The following is a 23,420-nucleotide window of genomic DNA, read 5'->3' on the forward strand; positions in this document are numbered from 1 at the left end:
AGATTATATGGTTCTAGTCCACAGCAATCCAGGTTTCTCATTCACAACACCACTACAAATGAAGGTGATAGTGGCTTACTGAAAATGGCCACCATGACACCAGATATTCTTCAGCTAAGCAACTGGAAATGGTCTGGGCAGAAAAAGAAGTTGCCACTGTCTGTGTTTTGAACAAAGTAACCATGTTCATGCTTGTAGAAGGAGTTTTAGTTATACTGTTTATTAGTAGTATATTGTAGTGTGTTGTATTAACCCTTTTCCCTATAACTTAGGGTCTATTTACACAGAAAGATTATCTGACAGAATATCTGCCAAAGATTTGAAGCAAAAACCAGAAACCGACTATAACCAGAGATCGGGTCATAAAGGAAAGCCTGAGATTTTTCCTCTTTTCAAATCCATTCCTGGCTATGGCATCAAATCTTTGGCAGATAATCTGTCAGATAATCTTTCTGTGTAAATAGACCCTTATGCTGGGTTTACACGGAACGATTATCGTGCAAATTTGCACAATAACGATCGAATTCGAACGATAATCGTACGTGTAAACGCAGCGAACGATTGAACGACGAGCGAGAAATCATTCATTTTGATCTTTTAACTTGTTCCTAAATCGTTGTTCGCAAAAAATTCGCCGATCGTTCCGTGTAAACAGTCGTTCACTGATTTTTACCTATGTGCAAGATAGGCTTAAGCGATCGAAAAACAAATTTTCTGTAGGATATATCGTTCTATCTAAACGCTGATCGTTATAAAAGTAAAATCGTTACTTAGAAATCGATTGGGGCGAATTATCGCTCCGTGTAAACCCAGCATTAGCTAGCAAATTTGAGATTGCTGTCTTGTGTCAATTTGTATTATCCTGACTTGCAGAGATGGGGCTGTGCGATGGTAACTTCACCTGTTGTTGTTTAGGGGGAAGATGTGGCATCCAGGTTTTTCCAGGCAATGGGGTAGTACCTGGGTTTGAACCCAGGTCCAGGTTCTTCCAGGCAATAAGGTAGTACCTGGGTTTGAACCCAGGTCCAGGTTCTTCCAGGCAATGAGGTAGTACCTGGGTTTAAACCCAGGTCCAGGTTCTTCCAGGCAATGAGGTAGTACCTGGGTTTGAACCCAGGTCCAGGTTCTTCCAGGCAATAAGGTAGTACCTGGGTTTGAATCCAGGTTCTTCCAGGCAATGAGGTAGTACCTGGGTTTGAACCCAAATCCAACCCACTTTATGCTGACAGATGCTACTGATGGCTGCATGGTCTTTGCCACCACCAACGCGGAAGAACTGCCAGACCGCAGTGATCGCAGTGGCCGGTTCTTCGGAACAGGCACACTGCTAGGCTGTTGTGGATTGCCACCGCTGCCTTGGGTTACCTGTTGAGTGCCTGGGCCTTGCCAACGTCTAATGTGCTAATGCAGTACACCTACCCCTTTTTCCTCCTTTTATGTTGGTTCTGTGGTATAGGTTATGCACAATGCAAAATGTGTTGACATTAATTAGGTATATTGGTTAATAGTATATAGTAGTGCGTTGAATATAGTAGTGTATATAGTTGATTAATATGTTATGGTTAGTAGTAGTTAAATTAAATGGTGGATATATTGTAGGTATAGATTGTATAGGTTGTAAGTGGAGAGGAATGAGTGTGGGGATGGACTTATGGTGTGTTTCATTATAATTTGTTAATTTTTATTATGTTCTTAATTCCAGATATGGTAGGTTTATTTTTTTATTTAAATTATTAATATTAGAAATATATGGCAATCAACTTAGCCACTTGTCCATTTATCATCTTTGCTGTAGGATGGGTGGTAGCATACTGCTGTGTGATGGCTTCAGATAGCGACTCTTGTCTCCAGTTGTCTCGACTGGACCCCATGGAGGAGGCAGAGGTGGATGTTTTTGACCTCTTGCTTCCAAGTGAGGCTGCTGACCCCTGACTTGCAGAGATGGGACTGTGCGATCATAGCTGCAGCTGTTGGTGGTTACGGGCAAGTGGCGTGAGCGTCCCGATTCTTTCTTTCAGCCAGTCGGGTGGTGGCGTTCCAGGTGCTCCCACATAGTTGTATCTGGGTTTAAACAAAAACCCGACCCACTTTATGATCACAGATGCTACAAATAGCATCGTAGTTTTTTACGCTACCGACACTGAAATCCATCTTCATCTCCTGAAGATGATGATGATGATGACATTCGGAGGCTGAGATTTCACGTGGGGTCTGCGACAGCATCATTGTCGTCTATATATATATTGACACTTATATCGATGCCACTTAAAGCGGCACTATCATCAGGTTCAGGCCAGTGAATCTGTTGATATGAGCCAGCCGCTATTTACCTTAGGACCACAGTGCCGTAGTTCTTACTCCAGTGGGCTCCGATACTGTGACGATTTTTAATAATTGCTGATATGCTAATTAGCGGGTTCCGAGCATTTAGGGTGTTCCCCGTCTGCCCGGAGCACCCACTCGGCCCACCTATTCAAATATGCATAGTTAGGCCGCTTGTTATTGCGCATGTGCAGGGGGCAGGCTGTAGAAGCGGCCTAACTATGCATATATGGAGGAAATTGAATGATTGACATTTTTTTTTAATGGTGATTTAAAGCTGATTTTGCTTGCATTTTGACACGGAATTCGCTTGAAAGCACGCACTGATTCCTCAGTGTGAACATACCCTTAAAGTGACTGTACCACCAGACCCAGGCTGAAGCACTGGAGGCGGGCCAACCCACCCCAGTGGGAAGAAACCCTAGCCCCTCCATGACGTGACTCCATTAGAATCAATGGAACCCTGTCATAGCGGGATGGGGGTTTCTGCCCGCCACCAGTGCTTCAGCCTGGGCCTGGTGGTACAGTCACTTTAAGGGGTTATCCAACGCTACTGAAACATGGCCACTTTCTTCCAGAGTCGGCACCACTCTTGTCTCCAGTTCAGGTGTGGTTTGCAATTAAGCTCCATTCACTTCAATGGAAAAACCCCACCCAAACTGGAGGCAAGATTGGTGCTGTCTCTGAAAAGAAAGTGGCCATGGTTTTGTAGCACTGGATAACCCCTTTAAATAGATTGGAACATTATAAAAAACACCATCTCTACCTGGACATTTTAATACATTGGGCATTTATCCAACTTTAACCCCTTAAGGTCAAAGCCAATTTTCGTTTTTGCACTTTTGCTTTTTCACCTAGAGACCCATATGAGCCCTTATTTTTTGCGAAACTAATTGTACTTTGCAATGACAGGCATTATTTTTCCATACCACCATAACATATGCTGCGAAACTAGAAAAAAATAATTTGCACTGTCAAATTGAAAAAAAAAAGGAATTTGTTTTGATTTCAGAGAGTTTTGCACTTACGCCGTTCGCCCTATGGTAAAACTGACTTGTTATTCATGTTCCTAAAGTCGTTACGATTACAACGATATGTAACATGTATAACTTTTATATTATCTGATGGCTTGTAAAAAATTCAAACCATTGTTAACAAATATATGTTCCTTAAAATCGCTCTATTCCCAGGCTTATAACGCTTTTATCCTTTGGTCTATGGGGCTGTGTGAGGTGTCATTTTTTTGCGCCATGATGTGTTCTTTCTATCGGTACCTTGATTGCGCATATGCGACTTTTTGATCGCTTTTTATTACATTTTTTCTGGATTTGATGCAACCAAAAATGCGCAATTTTGCACTTTGGAATTTTTTGGCGCTTACGCCGTTTACCGTGCGAGATCAGTAATGTGATTAATAGTTCAGGCGATTACGCGCGCGGCGATACTAAATATGTTTATTTATTTGTTTATTTATATTTATAAAATGGGAAAAGGGGGGTGATTTGAACTTTTAATAGGGGAGGGGATTTTTTATTAATAAAAAAACATTTTTACTTTTATTTTTACTTTAACTAGAAGCCCCCCTGAGGGACTTGTATATAGACAGCACTGGTCTCTCATAGAGATCAATGCTATGTATATACACAGCAAAGATCAATCAGATCGGTCATCAGCGTCATTCCGACGCTGAGTGCCGGCCCGGCCAGAAGAACGGATCTCCGGGGGGGGGGGGCGGGGCGTGGGGAATCCGTCCCACTAGACACCAGGGATGTGTTTATCTAAGCATCTAAGTGCAGCTGTCAGGTTTGACAGCTGCACTTAGAGGCTTAATTAGCCGGCTCGGCAACGGGACCCATGCCGGCTAATAGAGGCACTGCCCGGCTGCACATGTCAGCCGGAATCAGCGCCGCTCTGAACACCCCCCGTGGCACCATGACGTATCAGATACGTCATGGGTCGCTAAAGGGTTAAAGAGTCACTATCGTTAATTTTTTTTGGGCAGAAATCAATAGTCCAGGCGATTTTGAGAAACTTTGTAATTGGGTTTATTAGACAAATATGCCATTATCTGCATGTAAAAAGCCTTTTCCCAGGTCCCACCCTCCTCTCCTTTCAGTCATCCACTGCTCATTATCAGGAAATCTCGACTGTTTTTTCATCAGTCGGATCTGTCTGTTCTATGAGGGAGGGGGAAGGAGTGAGATTAGCGGGCAGCGGAGGAGCTATACAGAGGTCAGAGAGGTCTGTGGTGACTATAAGAGGAAAGAGCCCTTTATGTGAATGTAAATTAACTCTTTGTTGTCCTGTTTTGCTGCCTTTACTTTCTTTGGGTATATGCACATTGAGCAATTCTCGAGGAATTGAAGCAGAAAGTTTTCAGGCAGAATTCAAGCAGAATTTAAGCCCCCCCATTGACTTCTATAGGATTCCGCTAGCAGATCTACAGCAGAAAATTCTGCTCGGCTTCCGGTTCCGGCGCGGCCATGTGAAGCAGTGCGGCGGCGGAGCTCCCGGTCTAAAGCTGCACCATACCTCACATAACAGCCACCGGCGGCGACAGACCAGCCCAGGGAGACACGGAAGCAGGAGACCATCAGGGGTGACGTTCGGATGGAGCGCTACTTGCTCCGTAGCACCCAAAAGCAGCCGCAGCTATCGGGCCTCGTGACGGCAGGGGGACCCAACATGGCGCCGGAGGAGGAAGGCGCAGTTATGCACGTCTCCCAACCGGCACCTGAGCAGAGGTCGGAGGCAGAATCTGGGCAGCGGCACTCTTCCCAGCAGGCACCCGAGAGACAGGCACATTCTCCTGAGGAGATAAGGGGAGAGCAGGTGCCGGATGCCAGCCAGGACCCACAGCAGGAGGGAGTCAGCGCGGCTGCAGCAGACCTCAATGGCGGCAATCGGCCTCATTACCCACAGGTGGGAGTACCACAATATGCTCCTGGAGCACAGGGGGTCCCATGCCAGCACTCAGCCCTAGCAGCAAGAGCTGACCATCTGCCCCAGAACCCACTACAGGGTACAATGACACTATCAGGGTCTCAGCCCCAGCTCCCAGTTCATGCTAAGGAGCATGATGTGTGTTCAACAATCAACACTCACTTACTGGAAGGACATTCCCCTCTGGTTGATTATAAGCTTCTGGCAGCTGCAGTTACACAGCACATAATCCCTGACATGCAGAGAATAATTGAGGATGCTTTCAAGACCTCTCTATCCCAGATACGCAAAGAAGTTACTGACCATTCTAATAGACTTGCAGCAGTAGAACACCGCGTTTCTGCCCTAGAAGATGAAAATGACTTTCTCCGCTCCCGTTTGCGCCAATTGTATGATGACACTGGGGTCATGGAGGATAAAATAGACGATTTGGAAAATCGTTCCAGGAGGAACAATCTGCGCATCATAGGGATCTCGGAAAAAGTGGGCACAGCTGATTTACAACCGTTCTGTGAACGTGACATACCGAGGGCGCTAGGACTACCGCATGCATGCAGAATTGAACGGGTGCACCGACTGAGTCCGCCCCCTAATATTCGTGAGAATGCACGAGATGCTGTGAATGTGAGACCCCGCCCAGTTATTTTTCGCCTGTTGGACTTTAATGACAAAACTGCCATCCTGCGAGCCTACCGGAAGAGAACGCAGCCTCTGGAGGTAAAGGGTCTCCGCCTTATGATTTTTGAGGACTTCTCCGCTGAAGTCACGAGACGACGCAGGGCTTTCAGCGATGTGTGCACAGCATTGTTCAAGGCTAAAAAGAAGTTCCAACTGCAGTATCCGGCCACCCTCCGTATATTTCATGCTGACGGCACGGTATCTACTCACAAATCACCTAAGTCAGCGGAGGAGGCCATCAGAAGACAGGAGTCTTCTTTGGAGTCACAGTCACCAAGCCAGCGGTCACAGAGCGGAGACACCCAAGTCCCTGTATATCGCCGGAGGCAGTCATCGCCTAAGGAGCAGCGCAGACGTCCGAGACGTGCCAGATGCAACAGAAGCCTCTCCAGGTCTCCTTCTCCGGGCACAGCTTGTAATTGAAGGGGGTGAGCCCCCACCGTCTGAGGAACTTTGAGCAAGTAACTTTGCTGGCACATAGCCGAATTATTACTGTCATACCTTTACTCTATTTTTTCCTCCTACAGTTGCAGACCTGCTTCTGGTTTGATCCCTAGGGCGTTTAGCTACCTTTCCCCATGTGATGGTGCCCCTACGGGACCCCGTGACATGGCTGAAAAAAGAGAAGTCTCACACTCAAAGATGGAGGAACAGCCTGTCAGCATCAGGCTCCCTCATGAGTTGACAACATGTTTGTTTGTTATGATATGTTATTGTTTTTCTGTGTTTCAGGCTTTGTTCTCAAGGACCGCAGGATGTAGTTTTGGGGACGCATACACTTCTGGCTTTCCTGGGGGGGAGGGCGGGGGGTTGCGGGGGAAATCCAACCATGCTCTGAGTCTATCCTGGGTCCGCCACATAGACGGAGGCAGGATGATTATCTCTCTGGTCGTTTTTTCTTTTGTATTACTACAACTTATCTTTGCATTCTATCTTTGTCCTGAACCATCATGGTACGCTGCGTGACATGGAACGTCAAGGGGCTGAAGTCACCTAACAAACGAGTGCAGCTTCTCCGCTTCTTAAAGCGGTACCACCCCGACATAGTACTGATGCAGGAAACCCACCTCTCCGCAGAGGACATGGATAGAATGAGAAGATTTTGGGTGGGTAGTGTATTTGGTTCTCCATCAGTAAATGGTAAAGCAGGTGTCATCACATTAATTCATAAATCTTTCCAGTTTCAGCTGATGTCTCACACACATGATGCAGAGGGCAGGGTATCGCACTTAATTATAGATCACCTGGGGGATCACTATAGCTTCTTTAACATTTATGCCCCGAATGGAGAAAACAAGAGTTTTTTTGCGGGGTTGGCCGACATGATTAACGCAGATGTCACTCATAGGAAAATAGTGGGAGGAGATTTTAATACAGTACTTGACCCGAGAGAAGATAGGAAAGGGCCCCCACGAGAGAGTGTGCAGCCTCGCTCTAGGGATAGAGTGCTACCGGGCTTCCTGGAACAAACGGGTCTGGAGGACGTCTGGCGCCTCACTCACCCAGCCGAGAGGGACTACACCCACTTCTCCCACCCCCAACAATCCTGGTCCAGAATAGACTACCTATTATCCAGCCAGATACTCAGTCGTAGGGTAGAGTCGGTGAAACACGGAGACCTTGTCATTACTGATCACTCTCCAGTCATACTTACTCTGTACCCGTCCTGCCCGATGGGGGTTGACTATATCTGGAGGTTTCCCTCCTTTATGACAGATGACGAGACATTCAAGGAGCTCCTGAGGGGGTGGTGGACAGAATTTGATTATTATAATGCGGAACACAAATCCACTCCACAATTATTTTGGGAAACCGGAAAAGTCGTCCTTAGGGGCAAACTGATAGCCCATATTACCTCCATGAAGAAAAAAATCGCCTCTCACTACAAGCAGGCGAGTGATCGCCTCAGATGTGCATATACAACCTTCTTAGGAGATCTATCAGATTCCTCCAGAGAGGCCTGGCAGGCGGCTAAGGACGACTATGAACTCTGGCTAGAGAGGAGGGATGGGGTGTATCGCTCCCAACACGAGGTGGATTTTTTTCGCCATGGCAATAAAGCGGGTAAACTGTTGGCTAGATTAGCCAAGGGTAGACACCAGTGTCGGACTGGGGTACCTTGGGCCCACCAGGGAAATTGATTCTTGGGGCCCACCCTACATACACAGACATAATTAGCGCCAAACCTTTCACGTTACTTTGCATAGAGCTGCGTATGTGACCAGCAATGCTAGTGCAGTGCCAGTCACTTATACAGTTGTTACTGATTTATGCAGTTGTGGTAAAACTGCACCATTTATGTGGAAACTTCAATGAAATTCCAACAATATTGCTGTAAAAACACATCAAAAATGTCACGTGTGAACACAGCCTTAGAAACATAGAAGATGAAGGAGAAAATGATCTAGTCTGCTTTTCTATTACAATCTCCAGCAGAAGAGACACATTTTTTAAAAATCTGTTTATAGAAGTCACAGATCAGTAAATTACTTCTAATGAAAAATCTTCAGTCTTCCAGTACTTATCAGCTGCTGTATGTCCTGCAGGAAGTGGTGTATTCTCTCCAGTCTGACACTTTCTGCTGCCACCTTTGTCCATGTCAGGAACTGTCCAGAGCAGCAGCAAATCCCCATGGAAAACCTTTCCTGGACAGTTCCTGACATGGACAGAGGTGGCAGCAGAGAGCACTGTGTCAGTCTAGAGAGAATACACCACTTCCTGCAGAACATACAGCAGCTGGTAAGTATTGGAAGACTGGAGACTTTTAATTAGAAGTAATATACAAATTCGTATAACTTTCTCGCACCAGTTAATTTGGAAAAAATATTTTTCACCAGAGTACCCCTTTAATGTCAATACAAAATGTCAGACAGACATGATTAAAAGTTTAATTGGTGTCAGGACTGAGACACCCAACACCCAAATCTAATGGTGCATTTACACAGAAAGATTATCTGACAGATTATCTGCTCAAGATTTGAAGCCAAAGCCAGGAACAGACTATAAACAGAGATCAGGTCATAAAGGAAAGACTGAGATTTCTCCTCTTTTCAAATCCATTTCTGGCTTTGACAGATTATCTGCCAAAGATTTGAAGCCAGATAATCTTTCTGTGTAAATGGACCCTAAGGAGCCTGGTTGCAATCTGGGCCATATAATAACATGTACTATATCATATGGGTTCTGCTGATTACAGGAAACAAGCTTCATATAATATAGTGGAGACTGTGACCTGTAATCAGCCGGACTGCGCACAAGGTCTGGGAGTGATGCTTCACCTGGCTGTTACTATCATAGAGAGACCCCGACCAAGCTAAACCTCTCATATGTCAAAAGTTCCTTCAAATAACAGTTAACACTTTAAAGACCGCAAATATTCATAATGAATGGCTGAGCAGGTTGTCAGTGAGTCAGGACCAGGAGAAGCAGATGGGAGTGCACCAGAGGAAAAGGAGCGGGAAGCATGGTGTCTTAGGCTATGTTCCCATACTGTATTTTTGCTCAGTATTTTGCAACCAAAACCAGGAATGGATTCAAAACACAGAAAGGCTATGTTCACACTGTCGAAATTTAGTAGATGGCCGTGATTTTATGACAAATAATGACCATTATTTCATAACGGCTCATGTTTTAAAATAACACCAATTATTTACCATTAAATGGCGGCCATCCACTAAATTTCAACATTGTGTGAACATAGCCTCTGTGTTTTCAATCCACTCCTGGTTTTGGTTGCAAAATACTGAGCAAAAATACAGTGTGTGAACATAGCCTTAGGCCGGGTTCACACTACATATAATACCAGCCGTTTAGTGACGCAGCCAGGTCACAGAATGGCCTGTGTTACTGGAGATCATCCCGGCCGGTACTGCAGTACTGGCCGGATGATCTTCACTTCTGCTGAATTCGGATGCAGGTGCACCAGTGTGCGGCTGCATCCGAATTCACCACTGCACACTATGGAGCCTGCGGCCGGAGTTGCACGCTCCATTGTGTGAACTGACATGTCTTGTGCGGCTGCTATTCAATGAATAGCGGCTGCAGAAAACTGACATTTCAATACAACGTATGTTTTGCATAAATCACGGCTGTTGTTGCAAATTGCAACAACAGCTGTGATTTATGCAAAACATACGTTGTGTGAACATGGCTTTAAGATCAGCAGCGGAGACAGCACCAAAGTAGTAAAAAATCTTGTGACTTTATTAACTCCCTCTTGTGCAACATTTTGGCTTTACTCTAGGCTTTCTCAGGGCTAAAACCGAAACACTGCGCTAGAGCAGGGATGGGGAACCTTCGGCCCTCCAGCTGTTGCAAAACTACAATTCCCATCATGCCTGGACAGCCAAAGCTGGACAGCCATGTCCAGGCATGATGGGAATTGTAGTTTTGCAACAGCTGGAGGGGCCGAAGGTTCCCTATCCCTGCGCTAGAGGGTGTGAATAAAGTCACAAGATTTTTTACTACTTTAGTGCTGCCTCTGCTGCTGCTCCGGAGGGGGCATAATCCTACCTATCACTGATACTGCTGCTGCTCCGGAGGGGGTGCAGTCTGGTGAGGGGGGGCATAATCCTACCTATCACTGATACTGCTGCTCCGGAGGGGGTGCAGTCTGGTGAGGGGGGGCATAATCCTACCTATCACTGATACTGCTGCTGCTCCGGAGGGGGTGCAGTCTGGTGGGGGGGCATAATCCTACCTATCACTGATACTGCTGCTCCGGAGGGGGTGCAGTCTGGTGAGGGGGGGCATAATCCTACCTATCACTGATACTGCTGCTCCGGAGGGGGTGCAGTCTGGTGAGGGGGGGCATAATCCTACCTATCACTGATACTGCTGCTGCTCCGGAGGGGGTGCAGTCTGGTGAGGGGGGGCATAATCCTACCTATCACTGATACTGCTGCTCCGGAGGGGGTGCAGTCTGGTGAGGGGGGCATTATACTACTTGTGCCTGATACTGCGGCTTTTTTGAGTCAGTACAATGGTTGAGAAGAAGTTTTCACTCTGGAGGTCCCAGTTGTGCAGGAGATCCGTGAGGCTTAGGCGCTTATCAGCTGATTCAGGATTCTCAAATCAAAGATGATAGGTGTTGTAGTAGACGTAGCAGTAAGACTTAAATCAATGGATAATGTGTTTCTAAGGGAACCCTCAATTGATCTGATGATCTCATCTGATGAAACGCGTCATCCATTGATTAAAGTCTTACTGTTATAGCTACTACAACACCTATCATCTGTGATATGAGAATCCTGAATCAGCTGATCAGAGCCTAAGGGCCCTATTCCACAGGAGCGATAATCGGCCAAATTGGCCCGATTCAACCCGAATTGGCTGATCGTTCATTAATGTTCAGACCTAAAATAGACGTTCGCCACCAGCGCATCGCTACGGTTGAATAGCGCTGCGTGGCGGTGACTGACAATTTCAGCAGCATCATACATTACCTGTCCGGGCCGCAGATCTTCTTCTCCCGGTCCTGTGTGGCAGCGTCGGCTTCAGAGCGGGGCTATCTGAACTGACAGAGCGCTCAGCCAATCACTGGCCGGAAACGCCGCGGCCAGTGATTGGCTGAGCGGTCTGTCAGTTCAGACAGCTCTGCTCCGAAGCCGATGCTGCCGCGCGGGACCGGGGGAAAAAGATCTGCGGCCCGGACAGGTAATGTATGAAACAAGGGCTGCAAGGACATTGGTAACAATGTCCTTGCATCCCTTGTTTCATGAGCATCGGGCCGTGTAATAGGCCCAGTAAACGAGCGCCGATCTAGCAGATTGGCGCTCGTTTACATGGTTGCTCGGCGTGTGGAATAGGGCCCTAAGCCTCATGGATCACCTGCACAACTGGGCCTCCAGAGTGTGAACTTTTTCTTATCACATACATACAGTATACATATATACACAAATAGACATACTGCAGACACACACACTGTATACATATATACACAAATATACATACTGCAGACACACACACTGTATACATATATACACAAATAGTCATACTGCAGACACACACACTGTATACATATATACACAAATAGACATACTGCCTAACATGCAGACATAACACACATATGTACATCTAATCATACTAACACACACAGACTCATGACAGACACACAAACATAGATACACAGATACAAAAGCATATATAAAACATCTATAGAACTACATTACATAATATACACTATATACATGGTAGATGCACACAGTCATAGGCACATTACATAGACACATATATAACACTCAAATGCATAAGCACATGACATAGATGTACAGACACACACAGATGACAAAGATGGACAAATATACGCACACACACACACACACACACACTCACACACTCACATGTTCAGCAGGGCAGGAAGCTTCAGTCTTCTTGTCTCCATCTTCTCTTCTCCCAGGCAGCCTGCAGCCTCTCCCCATCTTCTGTGCACCGACTGCACACATAGCAACAGGAGAGTCACATGATTGCAGAGGGGAGGGGGGATGGAGGAGGCCCTGCTGCTGCTGCTCTCGGCATCTGGTGACAGGCAGGAAGAGGGCAGCGCTGAGGCCGGAAGCTGATGTGCGGGAGTCAGGTGAGCAGGGGGAGGGAAGGGCCCATGATTACAGAAAGAACGGGCCCTGATGCGGTGCTGAACTCACCCAGCAGTGTGGGAGCCAGCAGGGGGACCCTTGAGCTCCCGACACTAGGCAGGCCCCTGGGGGGCCCCTCTCTGGCTCAGGGGCAGGGCCCAGCAAGAGGGAGGAGGGGGTGGGGCCCACCGGGGGATCCCCCGGCTCCCCGGTGGCCCAGTCCGAGGCTGGTAGACACCCTCCGGCACATGTCTTGGCACTGAGAGACCAGCAGGGGGCCTTACACACCACCCCGACTCAGATTAACAAAATTCTGGGCGACTATTACACTTCGTTATACTCACGGCCCCCCCGGGAGACGGGTTCCCTATCTAATTTCCTAGCGGACCTCTCACTCCCCTCTCTTTCCGAGGAACAGCAAGAGATCCTTAACGCGGAAATTACAGAGGAGGAGGTTCGCAGGGCTATCAAATCTACTTCTAATGGCAAGGCCCCCGGACCTGATGGGTTTACGGGGGAATTTTTTAAAACCCTAGTGGACCAAATTGCCCCTAGCCTTACCAATCATTTTAACTCCATGTTTTCCACTGGCACTATCCCGGCAGGTGCAAAAATGGCATATATAAAAGTCCTCCCAAAGCCAGGTAAAGACCCCACTGATCCCGGGTCTTACCGGCCGATATCACTGATAAACCAAGATATCAAACTGCTGACTAAAATTCTGGCGGATAGATTGGCCAATTACATGCCTGACCTGGTGGGAGATGCGCAGGTGGGATTCATCAGGAACAGGTCGGCGGTTACCAATATTAGAAAAGTGCTGGTGGTTCTGGATAGGATCCGCCACCGCCCACAGCCAGGCGACAATCCAGCTCTGTTGTCCTTAGACGCAGAGAAAGCATTTGATAATGTCCGTTGGGACTGGCTGTGGGCGGTGATGGAAAAGTTTTCAGTGGGGGGCCGCTTTCGGACATTTTTGGGGGGCCTGTATACTGATCCGATGGCGAGGGTCCATACCCCGGGGCTTCTCTCAGCCCCAATCCTGGTGGGAAGGGGCACCCGGCAGGGTTGCCCGCTTTCTCCATTATTGTTCGACCTGGCCATCGAACCCCTAGCACAATATTTGGAATCCTCGGATATATTCGAGGGTATTAAAGTAGGGAATAGACTAGTCAAAATGACCCTCTACGCTGACGATTTATTGATCTTCTTAAATAACCCCCAAAATAGCTTGCCCAATCTATTATCCTTTCTGACTGAATACGGTAAACTGTCAGGTTACAAGATAAACTTCACAAAGAGTGAACTTCTCCCCCTGGGTCCCTCTCCCCCCCCCTGGACACGTGAGGCCAGACCGTCTCTTATACAGGTCGCCAGGTCTTATATTACATACCTGGGTATCAAGGTAGGGAAGACATCTGACTCTCTGTACTTCTTAAACTACCCCCCACTATTAGATAAAATACGGGCAGAACTACGAAAATGGGCGCAATTGCCGATCACCTTTATGGGTAGATGCCACCTGGTAAAAATGGTTAGTTTTGCACGGTTACTGTATCCACTCCAGACTCTCCCTCTGCTGCTAAAACACGCTGACATAAATAGCCTCCGCCAGACATTCTCTAAATTTATATGGGCAGGTAAACGACCTAGGATAGCCTTCCAAAAGTTGGCACTGTGCAAAACAGATGGAGGGCTCAATTTCCCAAATATTAGGGGATATAATGTAGCTTGTTTGCTTCGTCATGTTATCGACTGGCTGCATGGCTCCTCCTATCATTCAAACTTTCCCCTAGAATCCGCCCTGCTGTGTCCCTGGAACCCGGTGGCACTCCTGCACACCGCCCACTCTCGTATGCCAACTCAGATCAAGAGTTTTATCATCTTAAAAGATACGGTAATGGCATGGAGGGAAGCACGAAAAATATTTCGACTCCCTTTCCTGTTGTCTAAAAGGATGCCTCTGTTTGGACATCCATAGTCCCCATGGGGAAGAGCCCCTGACTGGGCCTCGACTTGGATGGCCAGAGGAGTCACCCTAGCGGGACATATAATGCATCCCGAGAGCAAGAAATGGTTTACCCCGTCAGAGATTATGACCAAATTCCATATTCCTCAATCCCATTTTCTATATGTTAAACAGGTACATGCCTTTTGTTCCAAACGACTGCAGAATCTGGGGGAGGAGGCTCAGGAACACACTTTAGACGGTATATTGGGATCTACTCCTAGAAAGACCTCTATTTCAGAGCTGTACAATGCCCTTAGAAACTCTTTCCTGAAAATAGATAGGACAGCTTTGTTTCCAATATGGGCTAAATGGACATCAGATCCACAAATTCAGGAACACATTTTGCAGGGGTGGCATGTTGTTAGAAAGTATATCATCAATGAACGCTGGAGAGAGACTTACTTTAAGTTGGCACATAATGCGCTTTATGGTTTTAATATACTCCCCTCTCCGCATTTCCCTGACAGACTCACGGCCTGCCCAAAGTGTGACTTACCCCTTACTAACTTGTGGCATGGGGTATGGGTTTGCCCGCATACCCAAGCATATTGGCGAGACATAGCTAACTATATTCACACGCACTGGAGGATAGAGATACCATTCTCCCCTCAGGCCTATCTCTTTCATCAACTAAGACCCCCAGAGGAAGAGGGCTCAGTGAAGGTCCCAGGCATAGTCCACATAGTCATACATGTAGCGCTCCGATGTCTCTTTCAGGAGTGGCTGGCGAAAAGGGTCCCGGAAGTTCCCATGGTAGTTTCTCAGTTAAAACGGTTGTTTGGTATTGACAGAGTGTACGCAGAGAGACACAAACACTCCGGGGTCAAGAGGTTTCTCCAACGTTGGCGATCCTTCTTGGAAACCCATTACAGTACTCAGGACATACACAACATAATGTATCCTTTTAGATATACTGAATGGTACTGTCAGCAAGACGTGGCAGGCACTCTGGGACGCTTACGAGTCCCATCGTCGACCGCAGTAGCTCTCGACCGGGGAGTGACACCTTGAAAACCTCACGGCCCATTTAATTATTGTTGTATTATGCGGTTTAGCTTACACTGTTATTCCTGCCTCAGGTTGTAAGCCTGTATTTTGAGAGATATTGTTATCCCCATTGCTTCCTTTGTTCTTTCTGTATGTTTTTTTTTTTTTTTTTTTTTTGTATGTTTAAGTTTATTCTTCCTTTTTAGGGAAGTTTGTGTGTAAAATCTGAATAAAAATATATTTAAAAAAAAAAAAAAGAAAATTCTGCTCGGAAAATCTGCAGTGTGAACAACAGAGCAGAAAACCCATTGAACACAATGGGACTTTGCTCTGTACATATTTTACGGGAGGAATTTCAAGCTGAAATTCCTCTTCAATTCCTCACCTAATTCCTCGCCTTTTCCACAGTGTGCACATACCCTTTCTCCGTAGGAAAACCATAAAGACAGGGGGGAGAGCTTGAAACTGCTTTTTCATGATAAAAATTCATTTTTCGGCTAATAAACCCAATTACAAAGTTTCTTAAAAGTGCAGTAAATTTAGGAAATTACTGTTCATCTTAGCTGAAGAAGTAGATGAATCTAGGAGTATCCTAGGACACGTAAAAACATCAGTGGTGAGATAAACAGATCAACCTTAATGGAGTTTGTACTTTCTAAGCCAAAAAACAAAAAAAAAGTCTTTCTGAGCCTTAGTACATAAATACAAGAAAATTCCTTCAGTGTGTTTTCAGTAGGTCTGGATGTTGGTCTGTTGGATGATTATTCAGAATATATACTCAATTTTAACCCCTTCCCTGACAGGTTAATTTTCCCTTTTGCACTTTAATTTTTTCCTTCTTAGGAAGCCCTCCCATAAACACACTCTTTGACACTGAGGCACACTGGATTCCGCTGCGGACAGCTCCGCTGCTGAAATCCGCCGATTTTGCTCAGTGTGAACGTGCCCTTAAAAGGCGAGGAGGAACATTGCTTCAATGTGACTTTGACATCCTCCATGCATCAATGACCTTTGGTCATGAAGGGGTTAAAGAACATACTGTAGCTGTGTTTGGAATCTGTACTCATGGTATTTCCCTTCCTTTGCCTCTCATATTTGTGTACCTGGAAAATATATTCATGGCTCATTAGTAAAATCTCCACATTTTTTAAGTGCAAAAAGAGATTAGTTTTTTGTAAATATCTTTTACGATCAAAGGTTGTCCCATAGCTGCACATGTGAGAGATTTTTCCACGTTGTAGATGACTGATTACACATCACTCAGGAGAATGCATACTTCTTAGCACATGAAAGTGGGCTTATTGTTAAGAGGTTATTTATATTCCCAATTACACCATCTATTTGTATATTTCCAAAGCATATATATATGAAAGGTATTATGGATGTTGTAATCCATGCTTTGTTGCTGTACTCCTATGTTTGCATTGTTATGGTCAACAAGAGTGTAAGATTGTAAAATTGTTTGTCTATAATATGATTAACAATGCCAATGTCTGCCTTTAGCTGTGTAGTCCATGTACATTTGTCAAACCATCTTTTCAGCCAGAGCCACATCAATATTTGGCTACCTTGTCAGACATCTGAGGCCAGAAAATCGATGTCATGGAGTCAAAAAGGAAAGATATTTTAGATTATACATTTTCTCCTCGCCAACAAAGGGTAGGCTGAGTAGGCTGGCTTCCCTAAGACGACTCCATTGCAGAAGTGGAGGCAGGACTTTCTCCGGGGAACACCAGAGACTCTGAAGACACCAGGGGAGCGTGGAGAGGTAAGCATAGCATCTTTTTATTGCTTTTTATATACTTGCAATTGCATATATAATGTTTCCTTTGCTAGATAACCCCTTTAAACTAGTTTTGCTATAATGGCAACTTTTAACCTATTAACCTATCTGATCGATGAAATTCGATTGCTAGGACCCTCATTGATCATGAAAACAGAAGTGTGTCAGTTGAGTATGCTCAGCTTCATTAACTTTGTAGGACTCCCAGACAAAGCCAAGCACTGTGTACTTGGCTTGGGGTGGTATTACACTGGATGATTTTTCGTCAATAAACAATGTCAAACGACCACTATGACGAAGAATCTTAAATTGTTCACCCTATTACACAGGACAATGATTGTTGCTTATGGTGGTGCTTGCGGTTGTCCTTTCCTGGCTGATAGACCAGGGAGTGACTGAACGACGCATTATTGCATCGAACAATTTATGAATGACCAGCGATGAAAATAAGTCCAGATTCTATCAAACTATAAACGATTTCTTGTTGGTCATTTAATCGCTGCCTGCTATCACACAAAATGATTATCGTTTAAATCCGAATTATCTAACGATTTTTCAAACAATAATCGGCCCGTGTAATACGGCCCTTACATTGACAGTCCCATAGAGTTTAAATGGAGAGGTAGTGCTCATACTCGACTACTGCTTCACTTAGACAAGGACACATAAACCCCCTTGTTCTTGCTTGGACCCCCACCACTCTTGGACCCCACTGTACTGTAGATTTTTATCAGGATATACAATATATACCACTTTCACCATTCACACTGCTAGAGCCACTAACAAAGCGAACAGTGATAATTGTGCAGCACTACTGACATCCATATGCCCCCCACCCATGTATACTCTAATAACAACACACACTTAGTACCCACACTTTATACTAATCTGAAGTGTCAGAGTATGTTCTCATCTGATTGTCTGGGCTGTGCACCAGCCAGTATTGATGGGAGTTTACAACTAGTTTGGATTTATTTAAATGACGTTATATTCCAAATTAATATAATTTTTTTAATAAAGCTATGTTTAAAAAATATTGTTATACTCTGCAGTACCCCTTAAATGGTGCCTATTAAATCCACTGGATGAACTTGCCATTTTAGTTATTGTGTCTTTGATTTACTTAAAGCGGTTGTCTGCTATAAACACATAGGGGTGAATTTATCAAGGGCTTTGCGCCTATTTTTTCGTGAATAATTGGATTTTTGGTCTAAGTTCTATTTATGAACCAGTATTCGACTGGCAAATATTTTTTAGATCCCATAATCTGCTATGATGCCAAGGAGATCAGTGCAATATACTTACCTGTGCCGGTTCCCAGGCCACCCGCTGTCCCTCCATAATCTGCTATGATGCCAAGGAGATCATAGTGCAATATACTTACCTGTGTCGGTTCCCAGGCCACCCGCTGTCCCTACCACTCCCACTGGAAATGGTCACTCAGCATAGACAGTATAGACCAGGGGTGCTCAACAACTTTTAGTGACTAGGGAAGCCCCCCTGTGCGCTCCCCCAGTAGTATATAGCCCCCCTGTGCACTCCCCCAGTATTATATAGCCCACCTGTGCGCTCCCCCAGTAGTATATAGCCCCCTGTGCGCTCCCCCAGTAGCATATAGACCCTGCTTTGTGCTCCCTAGTAGTATATAGCCCCCCTGTGCACTCCCCCAGTAGTATATAGTCCCCCTGTGCTTCCCCATTAGTATATAGCACCCCTGCTGTATGCTCCCCAGTTATATAACCCCCCCTGTGCTTCCCTTCCATATAGCATATAACATAAAAATAAAAAAAAAACACTTATACTCACCTGGGCTAGGGCGTCTCCTCTTTTCTTCCCCTCTTGATGGCAGTACTGCAGCGCTGCTCTTGCCTTGTGCTGGTGCCGGCGCTCCAGTGACTTCACTGGAGCGCTGAAACCAGAGACAGGACAGGGTGGCCGCTTGTGACCGCTGCGGCCACAAGAGTGACTGACAGGGAGGGAGACGATGGCTCCATCTCTGTCAGTGCTGCTGCTGCACTGTAACTATGAGCGCTCGTTACAAGAACTAATAGTTACTGTGCAGAGGGGAGCAGCGCAGCTCAGTATACAGGTATACTGAGCTGCAGCAGGGGTCCGAACAGCTGGTCTCCGCGGTCCGCTTTCAGACTGCGGTCCGCCAGTTGAGGACCCCTGGTATAGAGTCTATACTGAGCAGTCTCTGGAGCGAGCAGCATGGCAGCAGATGTTGTGGAAACGCTGATGGCAACAGAGAGCAGGTGGCCTGGGAACCAGCAGCTGTGGCGGAGCGGGACAAGTAAGTATACTGCATTGCCATGTACCCCGTAGCCTGGCGTTGTAACAGATTATGTGTTTATCCTAGACAACCCCTTTCATTTTATTTTTCTTCTGTTACTCATTTACAGTTCTAGATGTTTTAGTTATGGGAATAATAAATGTGCATATGTTGTTAGTGTTTATATAATAGACTTGAGTAGACTTTTTAGTCCTATTACTGGCTTCTTTTAAATCTCTATTGCATCTAAACAGTTAAACTATATATTCTGCATTTATAACATCTCCTTTTATTACTGGAAAACAGTAGTTATGTGTGATTTATACATTTGGCACATTAATTGTCATATTGTAAATACGAGGGTTTATATTTATTGTCTTTTAACACAACAACATGGCTGAACGCCTACCTCTTTCCTATAGACACTGACCTGTGTGGTAACCACATTAACCAGCTGTAAACCACTGCAAGGGCTGCAGGGACCACATGTCTTGTCTGACAAAATATTAAGTTTGCACAATGGATTCATAAGCCAAGATTTTATTTTTTTGTTGGCAAAGGCCAAGTAATTATTAGCTTTTGTGTCAGGCTTTGTGCTTAAAAGTAGCTGCTTCTTGCACATCACTTGGCTTGGAAATTGGACAGAAACCACAAAGTGTGGGTGGAGGTTCCGGACTAAATGTCCTCTGCACTCTGTGTCTTCTATTGTATTAAAGGAACTCTTATGTTATATTTTCTCTTTCCCTTTGTGTTGTCAGTGTCGTTTTAAAGGACTGAATGTACAAACCATTCTTGCTATAGGTCTCTATTTTTTTTTATAATGGTCTTGGCCTACTCACAAAACTTGGATGAAATGCCTTTATTTGATTTGTTTTCACATAATCTATTTATAGTCATGCAAACGTTTTCAGCCAGAATTAGACGCTGCAATTCTCCTGTCGTACCCTGTGCACAATAGTGGCACGTCAGTATGAATAAACAGGTAAATTTATGTAAAAATTTAAACTAGGCACAGGAAATTATGGGGAAAATAAGGCCCAAAATGTAGGAAAAAAATGTACATATATATCGTGTTGCCATACATATTTGAATATTTTTTAGCAAAAACTAAATGATTTTTTTGATTTCTCTTTGATTTTTTTCAGGTGGAACTTGCGGAAACGTGTGCAAAATGTGAGCGATATATTGGCACAGAAGGTGGTGGCATGGACCAGTCAATCTCATTCCTGGCAGAAGAAGGAACTGTAAGTAGCACAGAAACAATCATTTCCTACTGACATATTTTTCTTGTATACTATGTAATGTAGTTTTTATTTGAATACTGTATTAAATGAAGACACGCCAATGCTCGAGTCCATCCGAACCCGAACTTTTGGCATTTGATCAGCGGTGGCTGCAGAAGTTGAATAAAGCCCTAAGGCTATGTAGAAATCATGGATATAGTCATTGGCTGTGTCCATGTTTTCCAGACAACCTTAAAGCTTTATCCAAGTTCAGCAGCCCCAGCTAATCAAATACCGAACGCTCGGGTTCGGATCGACTCTAACCCCAACCCGATTCGCTCATCTCTACAGTTTAGTTAAACCCATAGTTACCATAGTGGCCTTTTTATAGCAGCAGCTTAGCGTAGCTTTCCCATGTGCGGTTTGCGGGAGCTTGGCAGTCAGTAGACACTGTTTTGGGAGTAAAATATAAAAAAAAGTTAAATATATATTCTTGCATAGTATAGAGTTTCACATTTTTCAAATCACCTAACACGTATAGTTTTAGAGAAAAAAGGGCAATGGTTGGGTTTTAGAATAGTATATACTACCAATGTTTGGTTGCATATAACAAAACCTATTTGTGTCCACCCTAAGATTAATGGCCGTCTATGACAAGAAACTGTTAGTGGTGCATTTCTTGCAGTACATAATGGATTAAAATCTAATCTGCATTAGGCTCCGTTCACACGGCGTAAAACTGGCAGAATTCTCCGCCGTGGAATCCCACCAGCCTCCGTGTCATACTGGAAGTCTATGTCCATTCTTCAGCGCGGAGAGAGGAGGCGCACAAGCCTCCCATAGACTGCAATTATGACACACAGGCTTTTTTACACGCCAGTCATTTCTATGTTGGATACAGGGTATTTCTTTATTATTTTTTTTATTATTTCCTAAGCATCTGTCCTGTGCCAGTGCTTCCCTTATTACCATGTTGGTTTAACCCTTTCTTTTCGAGAGTTCACATCTTAGAGGTAACACTGGTTATGAGCCTTAAACCGGTGAACAATTGAATGGTTATTGAAGTTATCTGGCTACATATACACCAAGGTGTTGTTAATTTGAAACATTATAAACCTCTTTACCCTAAACTTACCAATCCCCTGTATTATAAAACCCTAGTTATTCAGTATAAACTTTATTAAATTCCTACACAAATTTATCCCCTAAGCGACCCATGACGTACTTGGTACGTCATGGTGCCGCGGGGGGTGTTCAGAGCGGGGTCCCGCCGGGACCCCGCTCTGAACGGCACCGATTCCGGCTGCAATCTGCAGTCGGGCAGTGCCTCTATTAGCCGGCGCGGGTCCCGTTGCCGCGCCGGCTAATTAAGCACTTTAATGCAGCTGTCAAACCTGACAGCTGCATTGAAGTGCTTTGTATTGCACATCCCTGGTGTCTATGGCACGGATCTCCCCCCCCGTGATGCGATCGCGGGGGGGAGATCCGTTCTTCTGGCCGGCCCTATGCAGCAGGCGATAGCAATCTATGACCGATCTAATCGATCTTTGCTGTGTATATACACAGCATTGATCTCTATGAGAGATCAGTGCTGTTTATATACAAGTCCCCCAGGGGGACTTCTAGTTTATGTAAAAAAAAAAAAAGTAAAAAAGTGTTTTTATTAATAAAAAAAACCTCCCCTAATAAAAGTCCAATCACCCCCCTTTTCCCATTTTATAAATATAAATTATTAAATAAACAAATAAATAAACATATTTGGTATCGCCACGCACGTAATCGACCGAACTATTAATTAATCACATTCCTGATCTCGCACGGTAAACGGCGTCAGCGCAAAAAAATTCCAAAGTGCAAAATTGCGCATTTTTGGTCGCATCAAATCCAGAAAAAAATGTAATAAAAAGTGATCAAAAAGTCGTATATGCGCAATCAAGGTACCGATAGAAAGAACACATCATGGCGCAAAAAATGACACCTCATACAGCCCCATAGACCAAAGGATAAAAGCAATCATGGGAATAAGCATGGGAATGGAGCGATTTTAAGGAACATATATTTGTTCATGGTTAATGGTTTGAATTTTTTAAAAGCCATCAGATAATATAAAAGTTATACATGTTACATATCAGTTTTACCATAGGGCGAACGGCGTAAATGCAAAACTCCCCGAAATCAAAACAAATTTTTCTTTTCAATTTTACAGCGCAAATGATTTTTTTCCGGTTTCGCAGCATATTTTATGGAAAAATAATGCCTGTCATTGCAAAGTACAATTTGTTTCGCAAAAAATAAGCGCTCATATAAGTGTCTAGGTGAAAAAATGCAAGCGCTATGGACTTTTAAACATAAAATGGAAAAAGCAAAAGCGCAAAAACGAAAATTGGCTTTGACCTTAAGGGGTTAAGTCCCCCTTAATCCCCCTTTCATCACACAGTGGCCCAATCAAATTGTCAACCATGACATAAAAAAATCTAATGTCCTGGACACACATAAGACAGATGAATCTACCAATGAAAAGAAGTTGCTTTAGCCCAGTAGATCCTCCCGGTAATTTACATGGGCAACTGGAGCAGCATAGCAACTAAGATGTCTAAAGGTGTTAGTAAAAGTAAGATGCTTGTGTGTA

The 23,420-nt window shown here is 44.8% G+C and overlaps 1 protein-coding gene across 3 annotated transcripts in view; it reads left to right on the top strand.

Annotated features, from left to right (window-relative positions):
- Positions 1-23,420, top strand: part of GALK2 (galactokinase 2) — a 172,797-nt gene that overhangs the window by 91,221 nt on the left and 58,156 nt on the right. For all 3 annotated transcript variants that reach the window (XM_069983250.1, XM_069983259.1, XM_069983267.1), the window contains one exon: positions 20,714-20,812. In XM_069983250.1, coding sequence (XP_069839351.1) covers positions 20,714-20,812 — 99 coding nt within the window. The remainder of the gene's footprint in view (positions 1-20,713; positions 20,813-23,420) is intronic.

This window comes from Dendropsophus ebraccatus, chromosome 1 (genome assembly GCF_027789765.1).
Source record: "Dendropsophus ebraccatus isolate aDenEbr1 chromosome 1, aDenEbr1.pat, whole genome shotgun sequence".
NCBI lineage: Eukaryota > Metazoa > Chordata > Amphibia > Anura > Hylidae > Dendropsophus > Dendropsophus ebraccatus.